The sequence below is a fragment of the Lepidothrix coronata genome, unplaced genomic scaffold (assembly GCF_001604755.1).
Source record: "Lepidothrix coronata isolate B3197 unplaced genomic scaffold, Lepidothrix_coronata-1.0 Scaffold39, whole genome shotgun sequence".
In the NCBI taxonomy this organism is placed as follows: domain Eukaryota; kingdom Metazoa; phylum Chordata; class Aves; order Passeriformes; family Pipridae; genus Lepidothrix; species Lepidothrix coronata.
Window position 1 is genome coordinate 5,213,157 of NW_016690219.1, and position 18,908 is coordinate 5,232,064.

Sequence of the window (18,908 nt, forward strand, 5' to 3'; positions counted from 1 at the left end):
CCCCGAGATGTCACCATTTTCCAAATCAAAGTGCTGCTGGATTCAACCATATCTCTGCTGAACTTCAGTGATTTTGCCTGAAGAGTTCCAGGTCCACAGTGACTGCCAAAAAAATGCAAAACAAGTTCTCTACATGCAAAAGAGACCAACCATAAGAGCTGCAATTAGTTTATTTACCAGTATATCTGGAAAAAAACCCCAAACACACTTTTGTGAATTCCCTTCATTTCCTGAAGTCACAGTTCTAGAGATAAAATTTTCTGGTGAGTACACATATAAATAATCCTCTAATAGAACAAAGCAGAGAGTTTACAACTTTCTTAGAAAGCACAAAACACCAGGCCAGGGGGCAGCAGAAGCAGTTTGTGGCTGGCCATCCCTTGTGGTGATCCCGTTCCGTAGGCAATTGGTGTAAGGCTGCTGTGATGTGACATTCCAGAGTTACATGGATTGCTGCCTCTTCTCCAGGCACTTCTCAATATCATCCAACACTTGCACAGCTGCCTTTGGAATGCGAGTCCCTGGACCAAACACATTGGTAACGCCGGCATCATACAGGAACTCGTAATCCTGTTCAAAAACAGATTTAAGATCTATAGTTAATGGTTCAACAGAAAATTGCTCTTTCATTTGTAGCTGTGTATGCTCTATCCTGTATGCTGGCCCTGAGAAAGCAACCAATCCCAGAGAAAGGGCAGCACAGCTTCAAGGAAATGGGAAAAGTAGGGTAGTTAGGAGGTAAAAAAGAAATATAAAAAAAAAATATCCATAGGAAAGATTTTATTTCTTTAGAATCAGACTCATGTCAATCCTTGGCAAATTTTCAAAAGCCAGCTGGTTGTGACCCTGAATGACCTAATCTAAGTTTGATCTAACTTCTAATTTTGAAAATACTGCTGTAAAGAAGGGCTTGGAGCAGATGACTCCCTGTGGTCTCTTGCCATCTAAGTTAATCTAATTTTATGATTGTCCCGAAATATCAAAAAGATCTGGGAAGCAGTTCTGCATTCACTCTTACTTTTATATAAGGTATTCTGTACCTTTTTCAACCACAGGTTAGTAGCAGCCTCTTGAGAGGTACTGGATAGAACACAATTTGTCTCTCAGAAAAATACTACGAGTTTTGTTTGTTCAGTTTAAAAGTCTGTAATTCCTGAATGCTTTCCTAATTAGCTAACAAAGGGAGAAGTGTGGGAAAAGGGGAGATCTATATGCAAAATCAGTTTGAATCACTCCAGACAGAGGATAACCCTAAGGGTGATACAGCCAGGCAAACTGTGGATGAGCTAAGGAAAAATGTAAGAGAAAAGCACAGATGTGACTGCACAGTAATCAAACTGTTCAGTAGTTTAGGAGAAAGCAGAGGGAATGAGAGGCAACACTGAGGCCTAATGATTGTGAGGCTGAACAGTGAATGAGATGTGTGATGGGACCTGCCAGGTGTCTTAGTCACCAGCTGTGGCTCTTCCCAAATTTATGGCTGGAAGCCATGAGGTCTCTTATGACAGGAGTCAGCCTGTACCAGTGACATGCAAAGTACTGGTGATGGGAAACAACAGAGCATAAAGAACATCTCCCTGAGGCTCATCTTTTCACAACACAGCTTAATATTCCGTCCCACAAACACTGTAAATTAAACCAGGACGTGGTGTAGCAAAAATCAGAACAGTTAGACCTGACAGTGGTTTGTGACCACCTTGTACCTGTAAATCCCCTCTGACACAACAGGATAGAGGAAACAGATAAAACAGCACAGATAAAGCAGCTCTTGGCCTGGATGGACAGGATGCTGCCCCGTACCTGAGGTGGGATGACACCTCCACAGATGACCAGGATGTCTGGGCGGTGCAGGGTGTGGAGCTCCTTGATGAGTTCAGGCACCAGGGTTTTGTGTCCCGCCGCCAGCGTGCTCACCCCCACGCAGTGCACGTCGGCATCCACCGCCTGCTGCGCCACCTCCCGGGGGGTCTGCGCGGAGACAGGGCATGAGGCAGGGAACAGCCCCGGCCTGGAGCTGCACCGGCAGCAGAGGGAAAATGGATGCATTTGGAATACGCTGGATTCAGTCGGTCCTACCTGGAAGAGGGGCCCGATGTCCACGTCGAAGCCGATGTCTGCGAATCCCGTGGCGATGACTTTGGCCCCTCTGTCGTGGCCGTCCTGGCCCATCTTTGCCACAAGAATGCGAGGCCTGCGCCCCTCACGGTCCATGAACTTGTTAACTCTGGTGGAAAACACCTCTTGTATCACTGCAAGTCACTGAGAAGCATTAGAAGTATTTCCACACATAAAAAATGCACTGGCTGCAAGTGTAGCATAATTTCTGTACATCAGATAAAAGCATCTTCTAAGTCATGGCTTGGCTATGCAATATATTAATATATTAAATTCATGTTGTATAATTACTAACCACTATATTAATATTCATGTTATACAATCACTAACTCACTTCTTGTATTTATCAGCCTCACCAATAAAATGTTCTTTTTAAAAAAAACCCACTCCACTACCCTTCTGCTTTCTAACAAAATGCTGAATTCTCTGAGGGTTTAATGAGCTGAATTACAACAAACTAAAACACAATTTTTATATTTTGAGAATAATTATGTCTGATTATTTCAAAAGTACTTGCACACAGGTTATAGAGACAGGTCCTGGATATCACACTGTGCATCATCACCATTCCACTGGGCACAAGACTGTCCAGAGAAGGATTACTGTATCCCATATTCTGTGTACTTGTTCCATTGCCCCTCTTTTTTTGGATAGTAGCCGTTGATATTTCTCTTGTATTGAAGAGCCTCAGATATCATTCTTTCATCTTATTGCTCATTATTCATGTACCACCAGGATCTGTCTGTGAGCGGGACACTAAGACTACCCCTTCTTAGAAATAAAAGCTTTTGTGGTTTTGTTTGGTTTGTTTTGGCTTTTTTTATTTTTTTTTTGGTTTGTTTTGATTTTTTTTTTTAATATTGTACTGGACAGCTTGAAAAGGAATTATGTCAAGACAGCCTGAGGAAGCAAACTGACAGAGCTTGTGCTTGAGGGTGTACAGGAGTCAGGCCAGCCTAAGGACTGCTAAGAGTATCAGTGAAGCAGGTACCTGAATTGATTTGTGACATCTCTAAATTCTTTTCTCTGTATTGTTTTCTGTTTCCATAGTCTTGTTTTCTTACTTCCCCACCCACAGGCTCCCTCCCAACAAGAAAAGCTCCAGGTGCTCCAAGCCTGCCAAGGCTAAGACCACACAAGACCCTGGAATTCTGGGCTTGGTTTACATGCTGGGCAGTGTGAAATCACCCTTATGAAGGGCTGTGCAAAGTGGCACACGGAAAATCCAGTTTTGTCACCATGTTTAGTAAGTGGTACACATGACCTTGGACATAAAGGCAGGATGGTGGTGGAGTCACCATCCCTGGAAGTGTTCAAGAATCGACTGGACGTGGCACTGAGTGGTCTGGTCTACTTAACAAGGTGGTGATTGGTCAAAGGTTGGATTCTATGATCTTGGAGGTTTTTTCCAACCTAAATGGTTCTGTGATTCTCTGTAAAAAAGGGAGCTACATCTTGATTTTCAAGGAATTAGTTCAGTTCAGTTTCATGTAAAAACCATAATTACAAATACCTAAACTTAAATATTTAAAATAAGACATTCCCCAGCACAACTACTTTCAAGTCAATCTGAACATCACCACTGTGAAGCCATCAAGTAATTCCCTTTCCAGACAGCCTGAACTCTTTAACATGTAAGCCCCAACACAGCAGGGACTGATGAGCATCGATTGGAATTACATCACCTCCCACTACAGCAATTCAGGCTCTTTACCCCTGAGGGCAGCAGTGAAGGCAGAAGCTGAGAAAAGGCACAAATAGGCAGCTGTTTTCACACATACCACCATCTTCAGATGTTTTCTCCATCGGGATATGAGTAAGTAGCACCCAGAGACTGGAAGTTGTATGTGGATATCCAGACACATTTTAGCCTGACAGTTTTAGTAAGAGTGAAATTGCAGGAACAATTATAGGTAGATCAAGATTTTGTAATATGAATTGCTGGAAATATTTTAGAGATTACTATTACACAGCCTCGAAAAGAAGCAACCCAAGGTACAGCCATTTCAGGTGGAGTTTCTCAGCTTCTCAATCCTACGGCTGCACAGGATGTCTGAACAAAATCCTCAAATCATAACATCACCTTGGTGTTTGCAAGCAAATACAAGTTCAATTTTTTCCTATTGTCTTACTGCACTTAATTCTTGTCATTCTCCTTCCTTGCTTATAGGCACAAGAGTGCCTGTCATGCTTTGCAGGTCACTGTTGTAGGTCATTGCTTTGATCTGGGGATGTCACTCAGGTTTGGGAAATGCTTTTTTAGGGCATAGTGAGTAGCACATGTCATCATGGCGAGGCTTCCCAAACAAAGATTTGGGTACCTCCTGGATTAAATGTGAGGTTATTAGATGTCTGGCTACCTGGGAAGCAATTCTCACCTATTGATGGCATGCAGGATTTCATCACTCTCTCCAAATTCCTGGCGATAGGCTCCACTCACCATCCGGTCACTGGCTTTGTGCTCCCCGAACACCTTCTTCATGGCATCTGTTATTTCTCCCACGGTGCACCTGAGGCACAGACACAAAGCAGGAATATTATCAGGAGGCTGAAAGGAAAACAGGACACAGGCATCACTGGCACTGGCCCAACTATTTCCCTTGCTGCAGGACAAATTAATTTCCATTCCTTTCCCTTTCGGTGCTGCAACTCTGAACATGTGACTCACCCCACTGTCACCCACTAACAGAACATGCAAAGGCAATTTTAAGAAAGTACTTTATTGCTGATGTGAGAATTGATTTACAAGTGACAAGGCAATGGGGACCACTGCATGGCAAAATATTTCAGAAAATTAATCAGATTTTCTAAACAGGGATTTTTGGGGGGCTCAGACTGCAGGATCTTGCATTTGGACTCACTAAAACACAAAACATAAATCAAGAGGGGACAAAACCAGGAAGAACACACAGAAAAGACTGACACCTAACATTCTAACTGGAATATGCTTGCCTTTCCCTTATGTTTTTATTTCAGTGTTTATTACTCTTCTCCTCTACTCCTGACTCCTTATCCACTAAGATGCAGAAGAATCTTGGAAATTTATTTGTGTACAAGTTACAACTTTTGTTTGCTACTGGACACACTGTGCACATTTGAAATAATACACACTTTACTGCTGCAGCACCAGTGAGAGAAGCAAACCAGGCTGTGCTGTTTTCTTGTACAAACATCAGAAATAACAGCCTCTGTCCTAAAGTAATTAAAAAATTCGTGCTGAATACAACTTGCTGCAAACTTTGTCAAAGGAAAGAAATAAAAATACTGCTTTAATAAAACACAGTTGCTGAGACATAGAGACCAAACTAACCAACCAACCAACTCAGCTACTGCTAAGCACATTTCAAACCTCTGGAATTCACATTTTCTCCCACATTTGTTCCTTACAACCACCTGACAGGAGGTAGCAGCCAAGTGAAGGTTGGTCCCTTCTAAAAGAGAGATAAAATCCCTGCAAACCTTTAAATCTAAAGTTCTTAAGTAATAACAGGAGTTTTGCTTTTCAGCTACTCATGAATGGTCTCCTACTGTTTACCAACAAACTTATAAACTTTTTTTTAAAATCTCTGCCACATATGCATCCACAATGAAATAGCTCTCTCTGGAGGCAGGAATACAGTCTCTTTTCTTAACAGAGTGAGATTTTTTTATCAGTCTATAGCCCTTAAAAATATCTGGTGGCTGAGGCAATATGTTTGTATATAAACTGTTTATGCCTTATTAACTGCTCAGAATTACTGCTGACCAACTGTGCTGGATCAGAGCCCTTCACTGCTCAGAGATTCCCTGTGCTTCCTCAAAAGCAGGCGATTTCCCAACAAGAGGAGCTTGGCTGTTGACTAAGCTTTGGGTCAATCTCATTAAAGACAAGCACAACTGTGACCAGCAAAGATGTTGTTCATTTGTGTGTCCTACAGGGCACAGAATCTGTTTCCTTTGGCAACTTATGCTGTGATTCACCCAGTGGCTCATAACAGGCTGTGCTGCCCAAATACCAATTCAAAGAAAATCAATGACCACAATGTGCCCGTTAGAACTGTCACCTTCTGTCTGCTCAGCCTCACACTCCTGACTGCATTTCAGCAGTAATGAGAGGCAGCAGTGTGAAATCAGGTGACCAAGTACCATGAGGTAACAGGCTGGGCAGACAAAGGAGCAGAACAACATGATAAAATGCACTCCTGCTTTCCTTTTCCATCACTGGGAGCTGGCACAGCAGGAAATGGAGTCTGGAGAGGGACAGAAAAACAGCAACACAGATAGAGGTGAGAAAGAACTTGGCATAAGCTGCCTCATACCCTACCTAACTACACCCATTTGCCTGTAACTTCTCATGAGAAATGAAGCACAGAAGGGGGGCAGCACTGCTCCTGTTCCCTACCACCTCGGATCTGCCTTATTACTTTGGTCAGGGTACCAACATTACTTTTCTACTTGTGTTTTTCAGCACTGAAATCTCTGTATTAGTCCATGGAGTCTCATCACTGAAAATTCTGTGCCACTTATTTTATTCCAAGTGAATAAGATGACATCATGATCAAAATCCATCATTTTCCATTCAGTAAGAAAGAGGCACCTGTCACTTGCTGGTGACACTGGCCCACTTGTCTACTGCTTGGGAAGGGTGAATGTGCTTCACTTGAAAAGCTTTTCCCATGTTGCCCCCAACAGAAAGGCTCCCCATAAATGTTCCCAGAGCTCACAATCCCCCTTCAGACCCTCTGTACCTGGTGCCAAGACAGTTTCTTTTTTGGTAATACCCCATTTATAGTTTTGGGGCAGAATTAAGTTTTGTGTTTGCAGCTTACAAAGTAGATCTGCAGTCTATTAAAGCTTTTACAATGAATGAAGACAGTCACCAAGGAGAGAAACTGGGAATTAACTGGCCAGTTTGGGTACAGAAGATATGACTCCCTTGTAAATCCAACACAACCCTCCTATGTGACCTTCACAGTTCACAGACAAACGTAGACTTGCTGCTGGAGACTCCTGACAAGCTCTGTGTGGGAGAAAGTGTATTCAAAATACAGCTGTTAAGTGTTCAATGAAAGAATTTGAGATATCACAGTAAAAAGAGGCCAGCACTCCAATAAAGAGTGAATTTGGTTTGCTCATTTTTGGGGCATTTAGTTAATTAAGGAACAGACAGACAGGATCTATTCTAGAGACTGATGCTGACCTTGAAACAGGAAAGAAAACAGCCTCAAAAGCACCTTGGGTGAAAAAAGTAACTGTTCCACTGGACTCTGAGAATGTCTCACTGCACCACTCAAGAGCATCTTTGACATCTTTGCCTGACTAAGCAAACTGATTTCTCCTTCAGTCAAAAAATGTTTTCACACCAATCTGTGGTGCAAGGAAAGATGAAGCAACAGAGCATGATGAGATTGTGAATATCCATTTTCACATCTCAGACACTTCTTAAGCTCCTTGACCCATGAACCAGCAGGGTGACAGAGAAACCCAGTTACATCCTGAAGCTGGTAAGATTATGAGTTGTAAACAGCACAGTGTGTATGAACAACCTCAGTTCACACAAGATTCTTTATAACTGCATGGTTCCTTGTAAGAAATTAAAGCATGGCCTTAAGAGGCTGTAAAATGTAATAATGGTCTATTTGACAGTGTGAAACTGCAGCCACTTTTTACTTCCACCTCTGAAGAAAAATCCCAAAACATCTCAAGACACCAATCTCACTGGCACCACACCCAGTAACAGTGAAAAGGTGAAAATGAGCCACTGATTTTTCAAGCAGCACTTGCTTGTTCACCCCCAGTACCTGGCACGTGCTGCTTCCACTGCAAGAGCAAGGAGGTTTCCTTCCCCAGTGGCAGCACATTTTGTCAGAGCATCCAGGCACTGCTGGGCTGCTGCATTATCTCTGCTGGCCTTCACCTACGGCGCAGGGGAAAGATACTGGGTTAAAACAAACTGCGAAGTGAAATGGGAATTTGAGTGTGTAAGACTGTTTGATCTCAAATATTATTTCTGGAGGCATGGAATTGTCAATATGCACTATATAGTTCAATAAGATTAGAAGTAAAAAGGCACCTCAAAACTTAAAATGTGTACAAGTCCATAACATAACTCTGAAGCCAGTTTTAGCTACATTTTTACTGATTATGAAAGTAGATATTGATTTCTGGTTCCATAACCCTGTCCCTCAGCAGCTCTTGACAAGCTGCACCAAACAGTCTGAGTGACTAAGCAATGTTACCTGTTTTTAGAGCAGAACACTGCATAGCTGTTTCCTATCTTATTTTCAGGGTGTGTAAAGCTCCCAGTTTTTAAAGCTTAGATATATTTTCACGAGACTATCAGAAATACAACGAGGAAAATCAAGTCAATGTAACGAAAACATTTTTGTCTGGATTCTAATACTGAGTTTCAGTATTAGAGAAATTAGCAAAGCACCTTTACTCAAGTTCTATCTGCGATTACAAGAAGTTCCCTTTTTAAAAAGGTTGTTCTCACCTTGTTGATCTTCTCAATCTGCTTGGCACGGACTGTAGTGTTATCAATGGCCAGAACTTCCACTGTCTCCTCTTTCTCCAGCTGATGCTTGTTTACTCCAACAATTACTTCAGACCCTATTTCCAGTGGAAACATCAGAAACTCAGAATACATTTGCAAACTACTGTGAAAAGACACGGTAGCAACAGGACAAGAAGTTTTTGAGCATTATAATGCATTATAACTATATACATTTCAAACATAAAATTTTCTCTTATAGAAAGGATTTAAGTCTGTATTCTCCAGATTTTATGATGAGAGGTGATTAAATGCATGAACATTCAACTCAGGGAACACTGGGCCAGAAAAAAAGATATGAAATGGAACAATATTTATCTTACAAACTGATGTAGTAATGAGCCCCTAATATACATTGGCCATTTTCTATTTTTAAGCTTATATAAGTGAATCTTATAGAATTAAGCAGAAGTGCTGGTCTCCTGCACTCCTCTGCATTGACTTTTCTGACTTATCAAATAGAGTGAAGTTCCTACCTAAAACTACTCCATGTGAATAAAAATGGAGTGGAAAACTATATTTTAGCTTTCAGCCAGTATGAACTTATCAATCATTTTTATTTGCAGTGCCTGATAACATTAATATGCTCTTTGAAGCAACATAAAGTAATTTACCTTGGGAGAGAAAACACAGAACTTGACTGATTATTCTTTATTGGTCTTAATTAGGACCTGCTTCAAATTTATCCTCCATACAAAGAAGTTCATTTAACTTCTTTTATGTATGAGTTATCCCTGTTTTCTGTTACTGGACTGCTACTGAAACTCAGATTACAAAAAGTGGAATAGAGTTATAAGGACACATGTAAAAATATCTCTACATATATATATATATACCACATGTGTACACATTCATATACACGTTCATATATCACAAATAAAGAGCTGTATCATCCTTTGCACTGCATTTTTTCTGGTCTTCAGGAGTAACAGCTTCTCCAGTAACCCCAGGAATCTGGCCAGCTGCATTCCATACCGCCATCTGGTGGCATTCCTGCTTTTTAATTCAGGAATCACGGATAAAAGCTCCTATCAGAAATTAATCTATTAACTATTGAAGGCTCCAAATATCCCTTTAAAATGGTCTTTCTAGTGCCTTGTCTAGTCTAATCTTCAACATGTCAAGTAAGGCTTTTCGCACTGGCACTGTATTACACAAAACTTTTTCCAGAAGCTTTCACTGGCATAAAACTATCACCATTCATTTCACCACTCACAATCTGTTACTCTTAAACTAAGATGACAAAAACCCAATGAAAACGTGTGTAAAAAACCCTTTATACAAAGGTTTCTAGTGGCAGTTTTCCCTACTTTCATCTCCCTGCTCCTACCAGAGTCAATCCTGGCTTGTCTCCGGGCTGCACACTCTTCAATACGAAGTTTGGGAATCCCCTCAGCAACGGCTTTGGCCATTCCACCCATTTCTTCTATCTCCTCAATAAGCTGAGAAATGAAGAGGATTGAGAAAGTGAGCAGTAACAAGGTCTAAAAAAATGAGCTTTGTACTTGTACTACCATCCAAATTTTTATTATGCCTACCTGTCCAGTCCCACGCTTTAAACTGTATTTTGTAAAGTTCATTCACAAAGAAATCACTGAAGCAGAAGTGTAAAATAATTCCTTGTTTAGAAGTTACCAACTTATCAAATAGTCCCTTAAAATATATTTCTCAAAACTCCCATCCCTAAAGTTTTCCCAGGATAGGTTATGCAAACTGACCTTTAAAGCAGCTTCATAAACATCGTTGGTGAGGCACTCCATGAGGTAAGATCCCCCCCAGGGGTCTGCCACTTTAGGAATTCCTGATTCCTCTTGGATTATGATCTGTGTGTTCCTGGCAATGCGAGCACTCTTCACTGTGGGCAAACCCAGAGCTTCATCAAAGGAATTTGTGTGCAAGGACTGTGTTCCCCCAAAAACTGCAGCCATGGCCTCGATCGTGGTGCGGATAACGTTGTTAAAGGGATCCTGGAAGGGAAAGGACAGCTCTGGAACTCAGAGGTTCTGCCATGGTTGGTCACACACACTCTGCAGGGAAACGGATGCAAGACTCCCCACTGAAACACTGGAATCAGAACAAAAGCTGAGAAAACCCCAATCAGTAACAGGCATCAAATCAAACGGATTTATCACTTGTCAGTATCTTAACACAGAGATTAATCCAGAAAGAAAGACAACATTATCAGTGTGTGAGTAAACTGGTGATGGTAACAAATCAAAGCCTAACTTATACTTAGTGGTGCTTAGAAGGCCTTAATGAATCCAAGTTGAAGAGGATGGAACAGGTAGGCCTGATGTCCTCCATTCTCAGAACCCAGAATTCTTGGAACAGTGAACAGCACGTGTGTCAGACAGGTTACTAGTCAAGATCTGTTTTGGAACTAAATGTACTTAAATATTTTCATTAATGACAACATTACCTAAAGGTAGAAATTACAGTTGCAACTTGCTAGTGCTATAAAATTGAAAGATAGCTATAGAAATAGAGTCAGTATTACAGAATATAATCTCAGTCTTTAGGTCAAAATTTTTATCTGCTCCTCTCAGACACCTTGATAGTTGAGTTGTATGTGTGTCCTCACAGTTAAAGAGGAGTTCTGGTGGTCTCCAAGTTCTGAGATGGAGTGAAGACTCACACAGTGAGCTGCCTGTACTTTTTAATGTGATTATTGAGAGAATTCATTGATAGGTCAAGACTGCACACCTACTTCTTGAAGGGCTTTGGTGAGATGAATGTATACAAAAAAATTTAGAGCCACCAATGTGGCCTTGAAGAAAGCAAACTGAACCAATGTGAGTTATATTATCCTCCATAAAGAATTGGAATTAATATCACTGTTTAACAGAACGTGGTAATTCTGCCTGCACTGGAGCCTTTCTGGTTCAAGTATTCCATTTAAAGAATTACAGATAAATGGGATTTGGATAAGCAAGAATGTAACACCTAATTTATAAGTAGGTACATATCCAAAGGCAGGTCAAAGGAAAATATATTTGCCCGCTGAAACCCACTGGAGTAAACAGCGGGCACTGAGAAGTTACATTAAAATAACTGCAATGCTTAGACATGAAAAAAGGGGTTATGATCCAGGCAGAAAATTATTTACACTGGAGACTTGAAGATGGCTGAATATCGTTTTAGTAATATTAATATTTTTGTACCCACACAATACTTTTAATTGGAGGACCCACAAAGGCCACTGCTCAGAAAGTTCCATTGTTTTAGTTGTACTGTGTTGTTGCAATGTAAGTAAAAATTACATTTACTTCGACCAAAAAACAAGAATAAAACCAAGGCACAGAAGTCAAATAACAATGGTTGCAATCACAACCTAAAAATAACTCCTATTGCCTGACTTTGATTGAGAAGCAGACCTTGGAATCAGAGCTGGAACTCAGCTCCGACCTCACTTGGGAAGCTATAAGCACTCCAATGATTTATTTTCTAGTTGTAATGTAGGTGAACAGGAAGAACAGAGAGCGCACCCAGTTTCTAAAGAACAGATGAGCTGTAACCATCCCTTCCCTCTTCAGCAGTTGTCATCAGGGGCATGAGTGACTTCCTTGGCTCCTCATATGCATTCTCAAGCCAGTGATCCTGAGAAAAAAGTGCCTCTACTTCCTTCCTCAGCTGCATTTTGAAAAGGTAACTTACAGGACAAATACAAGAGGGGGCTTCATGCTCTGAGTCCTGAATGGATATAAAGATGTATCCAATGCTTGTGTATGCATCTGTCAAACTCAAGAGTGGGACAGGTGTCCTCCTTCAGGAAGCTGCACCTTAGTAACACCAGCAGGCCCTTTTTAGATCCACACCATGAGAACATATTTAAGTGAGGAAGATGATAACAGTCCCATTTCTAACCTGCTCAGTGAGAGACCAGCCCGAAGTCTGACAATGAGCTCTCAGCAGAAGAGATTTGGGATCCTTGGGCTTAAACATTTTCTCAATCAAGTCAGCCCAGAGCCGCCTCCCGGCTCTCAGCTTCGCTATTTCCATGTAGAAGTTCATCCCAATTCCCCAGAAGAAGGAGAGCCTGTAATAAGAGCACATAAACAGGATAAAACATGAAACCATTCTAATAATTTTGTTCCAGTAAAGGATAAATCCTACAGCAAGGTCTCTGATAATTTATTTTTGCAGATGATGGGAATGTTCCTGGACACTGATGCCAGCTGCTACAGAACGTACACGCTTATGTCAATACAGTGATTTAGCCTCCAAACAGGGTGACTGCAAGCAAACTGCCACTGCCAGCGGCCCCTGGAGCTGCCAAACTGTCCCCAGGGACTGTTTTGGGGGAGCTCTCAGTCAAGCAGTGTTCCAGCAAGTACAGACAGTGACAGTGTAGTGCCAGGGAATACTCCCAGACACCATCTACTACTGCAGTTACACTCACAAACTACTTATCATGAGAAAACATTACATATTACAAGCAGGCTTTCATCCTTTTCCTGATGATTTTAATCAAAATCCAAATAAGTTTAATCAGGGAACAGATTGATCAATATACTTTTGCTTACTTACAGCTTTTATGATTTTAAAATGTAAACATGCACAGTTCACACCAGTAAAAGTCGTTATACTAAAGATGCACTTTTTAAACAGTGAATTAGCTATGGAAACAATTTGCCAAAAGCTCTTACAGAATTCCCTGTCACTTCAAAGTCTGAAAATAAGGCTGTATCTTATTCTACATGATCCACTTGGATCTTGCCACAGATGTCAGGGATGGGTTAATTCATTTGATTTGTACAGCTTGAATGTGCAACAGGCTCCATGCACCACACCTCTTCTTTTTTAAACTCACTGTATGGTTAGGGAATCTGTAAATAAACAAGACTACTGAAACTATAATTCTTGCCTAGTCTGGCATTAACTATACAAGAAATACAATATTCTGCTGAAAATTAAATTAAAATTGACCTTGACAATGCTTGTGCATGAGCTTTATTCAGTTTATTAGCCTAGGTGTTGGACAAAATAGATTTTACAACTGAAATCATGCAACAAAAACAAACCCAAACCTATCTGCAACGTGAATATTGCCAATATTGCTTGTATGCCTAAAAATACAGAATTTCATATTAAACTGTCTCAGAGGTTTTACCAAAAAGTGAGTTTTATACTTGCAAATTTCTTGAGCTCACCTTGGTGCAAATTCATCAATGGTGAGGCCAGCTTTAAGCCCAGTTCTGCAGTACTCCAAGCCATCTGCTATGGTATAAGCTAATTCCAGAATGGTGTCAGCTCCTGCCTCTTGCATGTGGTACCCACTGATGGAAATGGAATTAAATTTTGGCATATGCTGTGAAAAAAAGAGACAACAGGGTATAACAGCAAGGGGCGGGGTGGATAATTGCTCTATCAACATTCACAAATAATCACAGAACGGGTTGAGTTGGAAGGGACCTTAAAGCTCACCCAGTTCCAACTCCCTGCCATGGGCAGGAACACTTTCCACTGTCCCAGGTTGCTCCAACCCGGCCTTGAACACGTCCAGGGATGGGGCAGCCACAGCTTCTCTGGGCAACCTGTGCCAGGGCCTCACTACCCTTACAGGGAAGAATTTCTTCCTAGTATCTAACCTGAATCTCTCCTCTTTTAGTTTAAAACTGTTCCCCTTGTCCTATCACTACCTGCCTGTGTAAAAAGTTCTCTCAGTCTTTTTTATAAGCCCCCTTAGTCACTGAAAGGCTGCAATGAGCTCTCTTCCTGGAGCCTTCTCCGCTCCAGGCTGAACAACAGCCTGTCTCCATGGCAGAGGTGTTCCAACCCATTCTGTGCACTCCCTGTAGACTGCAAATATAATCCATCCCTATGAAATGGTGTTTGCAGATCTTTACTTCATGTGGTTTCACCTTTTTGCACTATTCATTGTGCCTGTACTATCACTCACCATGCTAAGTATTGTTCTCTATCACAGGCTGTGTGCCACCTCTCCAATGAAAATGCAACTAAGAAAACAGCTGGGAGCACTGGACTTCCAGTCATCAGTTCCAGACTTCACTCCTTTCATTACCTTCTTCTCAGGCTTAATTTTGCAGCAGAAGCCTCTCAAGACTCTTACCTCTTTGCTTCTGCAAATAATGCTTAACTATGTGGCTTCTTACTTTCTCTGCGAAGAACAGCCTGAATGTTCCTCATCTCCAAGCTTCCTGCATCCTTTCAGGTTTAGGCTCACCTTAATCTGACTTTGATTGGGACTGACTTAAAAAACCTTCAAATTTATGTTGTAAGTGATTTGGGATCTTAACTTCTCCTGCCAGCCCTTTCCACGACCTCACTATTCTTCACTATGACAGGTCTTCCCATCTTCAGCTTTGTTCTCCAAAGTGCCTCATAAATAGTTAACTTGACATAGCGACAGAAGTACATTTAAACAGTGAATACCTTTGAGGTGTACTGGAAGATGTCAGCAATGATCCTCATGGATGGCTCTGGGGGGAATATGTACGTATTGCGGACCATGAACTCCTTCAGGATGTCATTTTGGATTGTCCCTGTCAGCTTGGCCTGGGGCACTCCCTGCTCTTCTCCAGTCACAATGAATGTTGCCAACACGGGAATCACTGCCCCGTTCATTGTCATGGAAACAGACATTTTCTCCAAAGGAATTCCATCAAAAAGGATTTTGGTGTCTTCCACAGTGTCAATGGCAACTCCAGCCATTCCAACATCTCCTCGAACTCGTGGATTGTCTGAATCGTAGCCACGGTGGGTGGCCAAATCAAAAGCAACAGACAATCCCTGCTGGCCAGCTACAGGAAAGAGAAACAAAAAACCATGGTATCAAAAGATGTAGAAATCCCCAAACAACTCCTCAACAACCACAGAGAATTGGTTTGGGTTGGAAGGGACCTTAAAGATCATCTAGTTCCAACCCCCTTGCCATGGGCAGGGACATCTGCAAAGGACAACACTCTGCAGAAATATTGGGAAAACTGTTCTCAAATAAGGAAAATCCCCATACTCTGTATTTAGTAATATGCCATGAATGACACTATTTATAGGTATTTATGAGTTCCTTCAGAATATGAGATGGAAACCCAAAATGTCAGAATGCACTAACACCAGAAGTTAAGTTACATAGTTCAACATTTTTTTTCCACTAAAATTTTCTCTCATGGTCTCAAAACAAGTGTGAAGTGCTCCATAATCTCTGCTGGTTGGACTCTGGGATGGAGCCAAATTACGTCTCTCTATGTGTTAAGGTGCAATAACTAAAACCAGCATTTAACACATTCCTTTTCCACAGAAAAATGAAGCAAAGGCAGTTCCAGAAATGATCCAATTTCCCAATAATAAAGAAATACAGCACCACTGGGAAGATCCCATCAGAAACCCAAACTCATGAGGCAAAACAATCCCATTTGGCATGTAACTCACTGAATCCATGTTCCCCACTGCTTCACAAGGCAACGTTTTTTCCCAAACCAGCTGCCCTACCTTTTATGTTGTCCTTGTAGAACTTGTTGCTCTCCTCCACTGTGCTGAATCCAGCATATTGTCGGATTGTCCATGGCCTATAGGTGTACATGGTGGGATAGGGCCCCCGAGTGAAAGGTTTCACCCCCGGCAGCTCCTCAGGGAGGTCCTTGGTGTCCCTCTTGGAGTACAACGGCTTGATGTCGATCCCCTCTGGGGTGTGCCAGATTAAATCCTTGGGGTTCTTGCCTTTCAGCTGCTTTTCAGCCAGGGCAGCCCACTCTGGGTGCAGGGGCTGCCTGTGCAGGGAACGTGTGGCAGCACGGCTGGCTGGAATCTGTGCCGGGGACATGTGGTGGCACGGCCGCAGCCGCAGGATGACGTCCCTGGCCCTCAGCATGGCTGAGCTGTCAGCTTGGGGTGAGCTGGACAAAATAAATACACATATCTGCATTATCATTTTCCTCTAGCCAAGGAAATGTTCCCAAACCTGTCTATATTCACATTGTAAATGTGTAACTTATTCAGTCCCTCAGCAGCACCATTGTTAATCAGTCACTGAAAAGCCAGTATGAGGAATGAAGATGCCATGCCCAGCTACCCTCTGACCTTCCCATCTCTCTCATCTATGAATTCCTTAAAGGCAAAGAGGGACCCTCTTCCAGGAATGGGGCAGCCAAGGCTTCTCTGGACAACCTGTACCAGGGCCTCACCACCGTCACAGGGAAGGTTTTCTTCCTATATCGAACATCAAGGAGGCACTCTGCAGAAAGTGGACTGTCAGAAAATTGCTGATATATCACAAACTTTGGAAAAGGTGGCTTGGGCTGGATGGTAACCAGAGACACTGAGAAAAAAAGGAGAAAAAGATTGTGGCATATGAGAACACAGGGATAATGCAAGAGCTCCAGAGCTCATCCCACCACACATGAGACTGGTATGGAAGACAACTTTAACTTTCTCTGTGAGGGTGGTGAGGCCCTGGTGCAGGCTGCCCAGAGAAGCTGTGGTTGCTTCGTCCCCAGAAACGCTCAAGGCTGGATGGGGCTTGGAACAACCTGGTATAGTGGAAGGCATCCCGGCCCATGGCAAGGGGTTGGAAAGAGATCATCTTTAAGGACCCTTCCAACCCAAACCATCCTGTGATTCTGTAAGCTCAGTAACTCCTGAAAGCTCTAAGCGCCTTTGCTGCTGCTCTCCATACCCTATCCCTGCTTCTTTCTGAAGCCACAACCTTTACAGCTTGGCTCCAAGGGCCACTCACCTCCTCTCTGCCTCATTTCCTTCACAACCCCTGGAAAATCACACTTCCTGACACCTTTATGAGAAATATCACATAAAACTGGAAAACACCTCTCTCACCATTATGGTGTTGCAGCAACACTCCAAACACGTGCTTTAATAATATGTATGCTAAATGTGGTATGTATATAACCTGCTGGGCACAGAGGAGCACCTGAGGAGCACTCATTCCCTGTGGGCGTGTGATGCTGCAGCCAGGATGAAAGGTAACCTGGGCCCCCACTGCTGCATCAGTCACAGAATCGGGCAGGCTGGGAGGGACCACAAGGGGTCATCTGGTCCAACCTCCCTGCTCAAGTAGGGTCCTCCCAGAGCACATGGCATAGGATTGTGTCCAGACAGCTCTAGAACATCTACAGGGAGGGAGATTCCACAAACTCTCTGGGCAACCTGTTCCAGTACTCAGTCACTGCACAGGAAAGAAGTTCTTCCTCATGTTCAGGTGGACCTTCCTGGGTACCAGTTCCAGCCCATTCCTCTTGTCCAATTGCTGGGAAACCCCAAGGACAGCCTGGTCCATCCTCTGCCCCCTCCCTGCAAACACTGACAGACATGGATAAGGTCCCCACTCAGTGTTTCTTCTTGAGGCTGAACAGGCCCAGCTCCCTCAGCCTTTCCTCCTAAGAGAGATGCTCCAGTCCCTTCATCATCTTTGTCACCCTCTGCTGGAACCATGTAAGAGACTTAAAAATTTTCTTAACCACTGTTAAGATCACTGAAGGACTTTGCCTACTATACCAAACTGTATAAAGAAGCTCCAACCACAGAAGCCCACTCTGACAAATACGCCTCGTGAAACTGGGAAACTGGACTGTGAGTTAAGCCACCTGAACTTGAGATAAAGGCGGTACTACTGTCCAATTATCTCAGATCTAAGAAGAATTAAACAAGCCTGGGGGAGAGGAATGTATCCACAAGGAAAGCCAACTCAGCAGCTGTGCTGAACATCAGCCCTGGCTGGGTCTGGCAGGGGGAGGCCATAGCCCCCAGACTCATTTCTGAGCCCTTCCACCGTATGATCCACAGTGTTTCAACAGATCCACAGTATTGCAAAAGACAGCGTAAAACTCCTCCTGCAGGGGAGGTGCTTGGGCACCCCATATCCCTGAACTTATATTAATCCATTGAACTCTGTGTTTTGTGGAACCCTCACCACCAAGAAGCCACGGGCAAAAGGACTACAGGACACCTTCTGGATCCATGAGGTGGTGATATCTGCCTACTCTTTGTCACTCTCTTTCTCTGCCTCTCCTTCTCTTTTCTGTTTCTTTCTCTCTCTCTGTCCCCCTCACATTTACTGTTAAATAAAATCCGTACTACTGATTTCGGCATGTGGTCTCTCTTGCACTTTAAATGGGCTAGAGGCATCTCTCTAATAATCGTAATAATCTGATCACAACAATCCGCTCCAGGAGCATCACGTCTCTCCCGTCCCAAGGAGCCCAGAGCAGGGCACAGCACTCCAGATGTGCCTCCCCAGGGCTGAGCAGAGGGGCAGGATCTCCCCCCTGACCTGCTGGCAATGCTGTCA

The 18,908-nt window shown here is 42.8% G+C and overlaps 1 protein-coding gene across 3 annotated transcripts; it reads right to left on the minus strand.

Annotated features, from left to right (window-relative positions):
- Positions 1-153: 153 nt before the first annotated feature.
- On the minus strand, positions 154-16,717 carry MUT (methylmalonyl-CoA mutase). 3 transcript variants are annotated; one of them, XM_017813130.1, is made up of 12 exons: positions 16,097-16,711; positions 15,041-15,408; positions 13,798-13,955; positions 12,512-12,683; positions 10,366-10,614; positions 9,978-10,089; positions 8,591-8,706; positions 7,896-8,011; positions 4,494-4,625; positions 2,077-2,224; positions 1,801-1,968; positions 154-570 (listed from the first exon to the last, which is right to left on the minus strand). In XM_017813130.1, the coding sequence occupies exons 1-12, from the start codon at positions 16,533-16,535 to the stop codon at positions 442-444; spliced, it is 2,307 nt and encodes a 768-aa protein (XP_017668619.1). In that variant the 5' UTR covers positions 16,536-16,711; the 3' UTR covers positions 154-441. The 3 variants fall into 3 exon arrangements, 2 of the variants coding, with proteins under 2 accessions (XP_017668619.1, XP_017668620.1); XM_017813131.1 differs by lacking the exons at positions 154-570; positions 1,801-1,968 and having other exon boundaries at positions 2,106-2,249; positions 16,097-16,717; XR_001874460.1 differs by lacking the exons at positions 154-570; positions 1,801-1,968; positions 2,077-2,224 and adding an exon at positions 4,030-4,399 and having other exon boundaries at positions 4,435-4,625; positions 16,097-16,716.
- Positions 16,718-18,908: the final 2,191 nt, after the last annotated feature.

Coding starts and splice junctions, on each gene's coding strand:
- MUT (XM_017813130.1), bottom strand. CDS start 16,535: ATGATAATGCAGATATGTGTATTTATTTTGTCCAGCTCACCCCAAGCT. Junction 4,626..7,895: donor GTGGAAGCAGCACGTGCCAG/GTACTGGGGGTG, acceptor TCTGTGCCTCAG/GTGCACCGTGGGAGAAATAA. Junction 1,969..2,076: donor ACATCGGGCCCCTCTTCCAG/GTAGGACCGACT, acceptor GTCTCCGCGCAG/ACCCCCCGGGAGGTGGCGCA.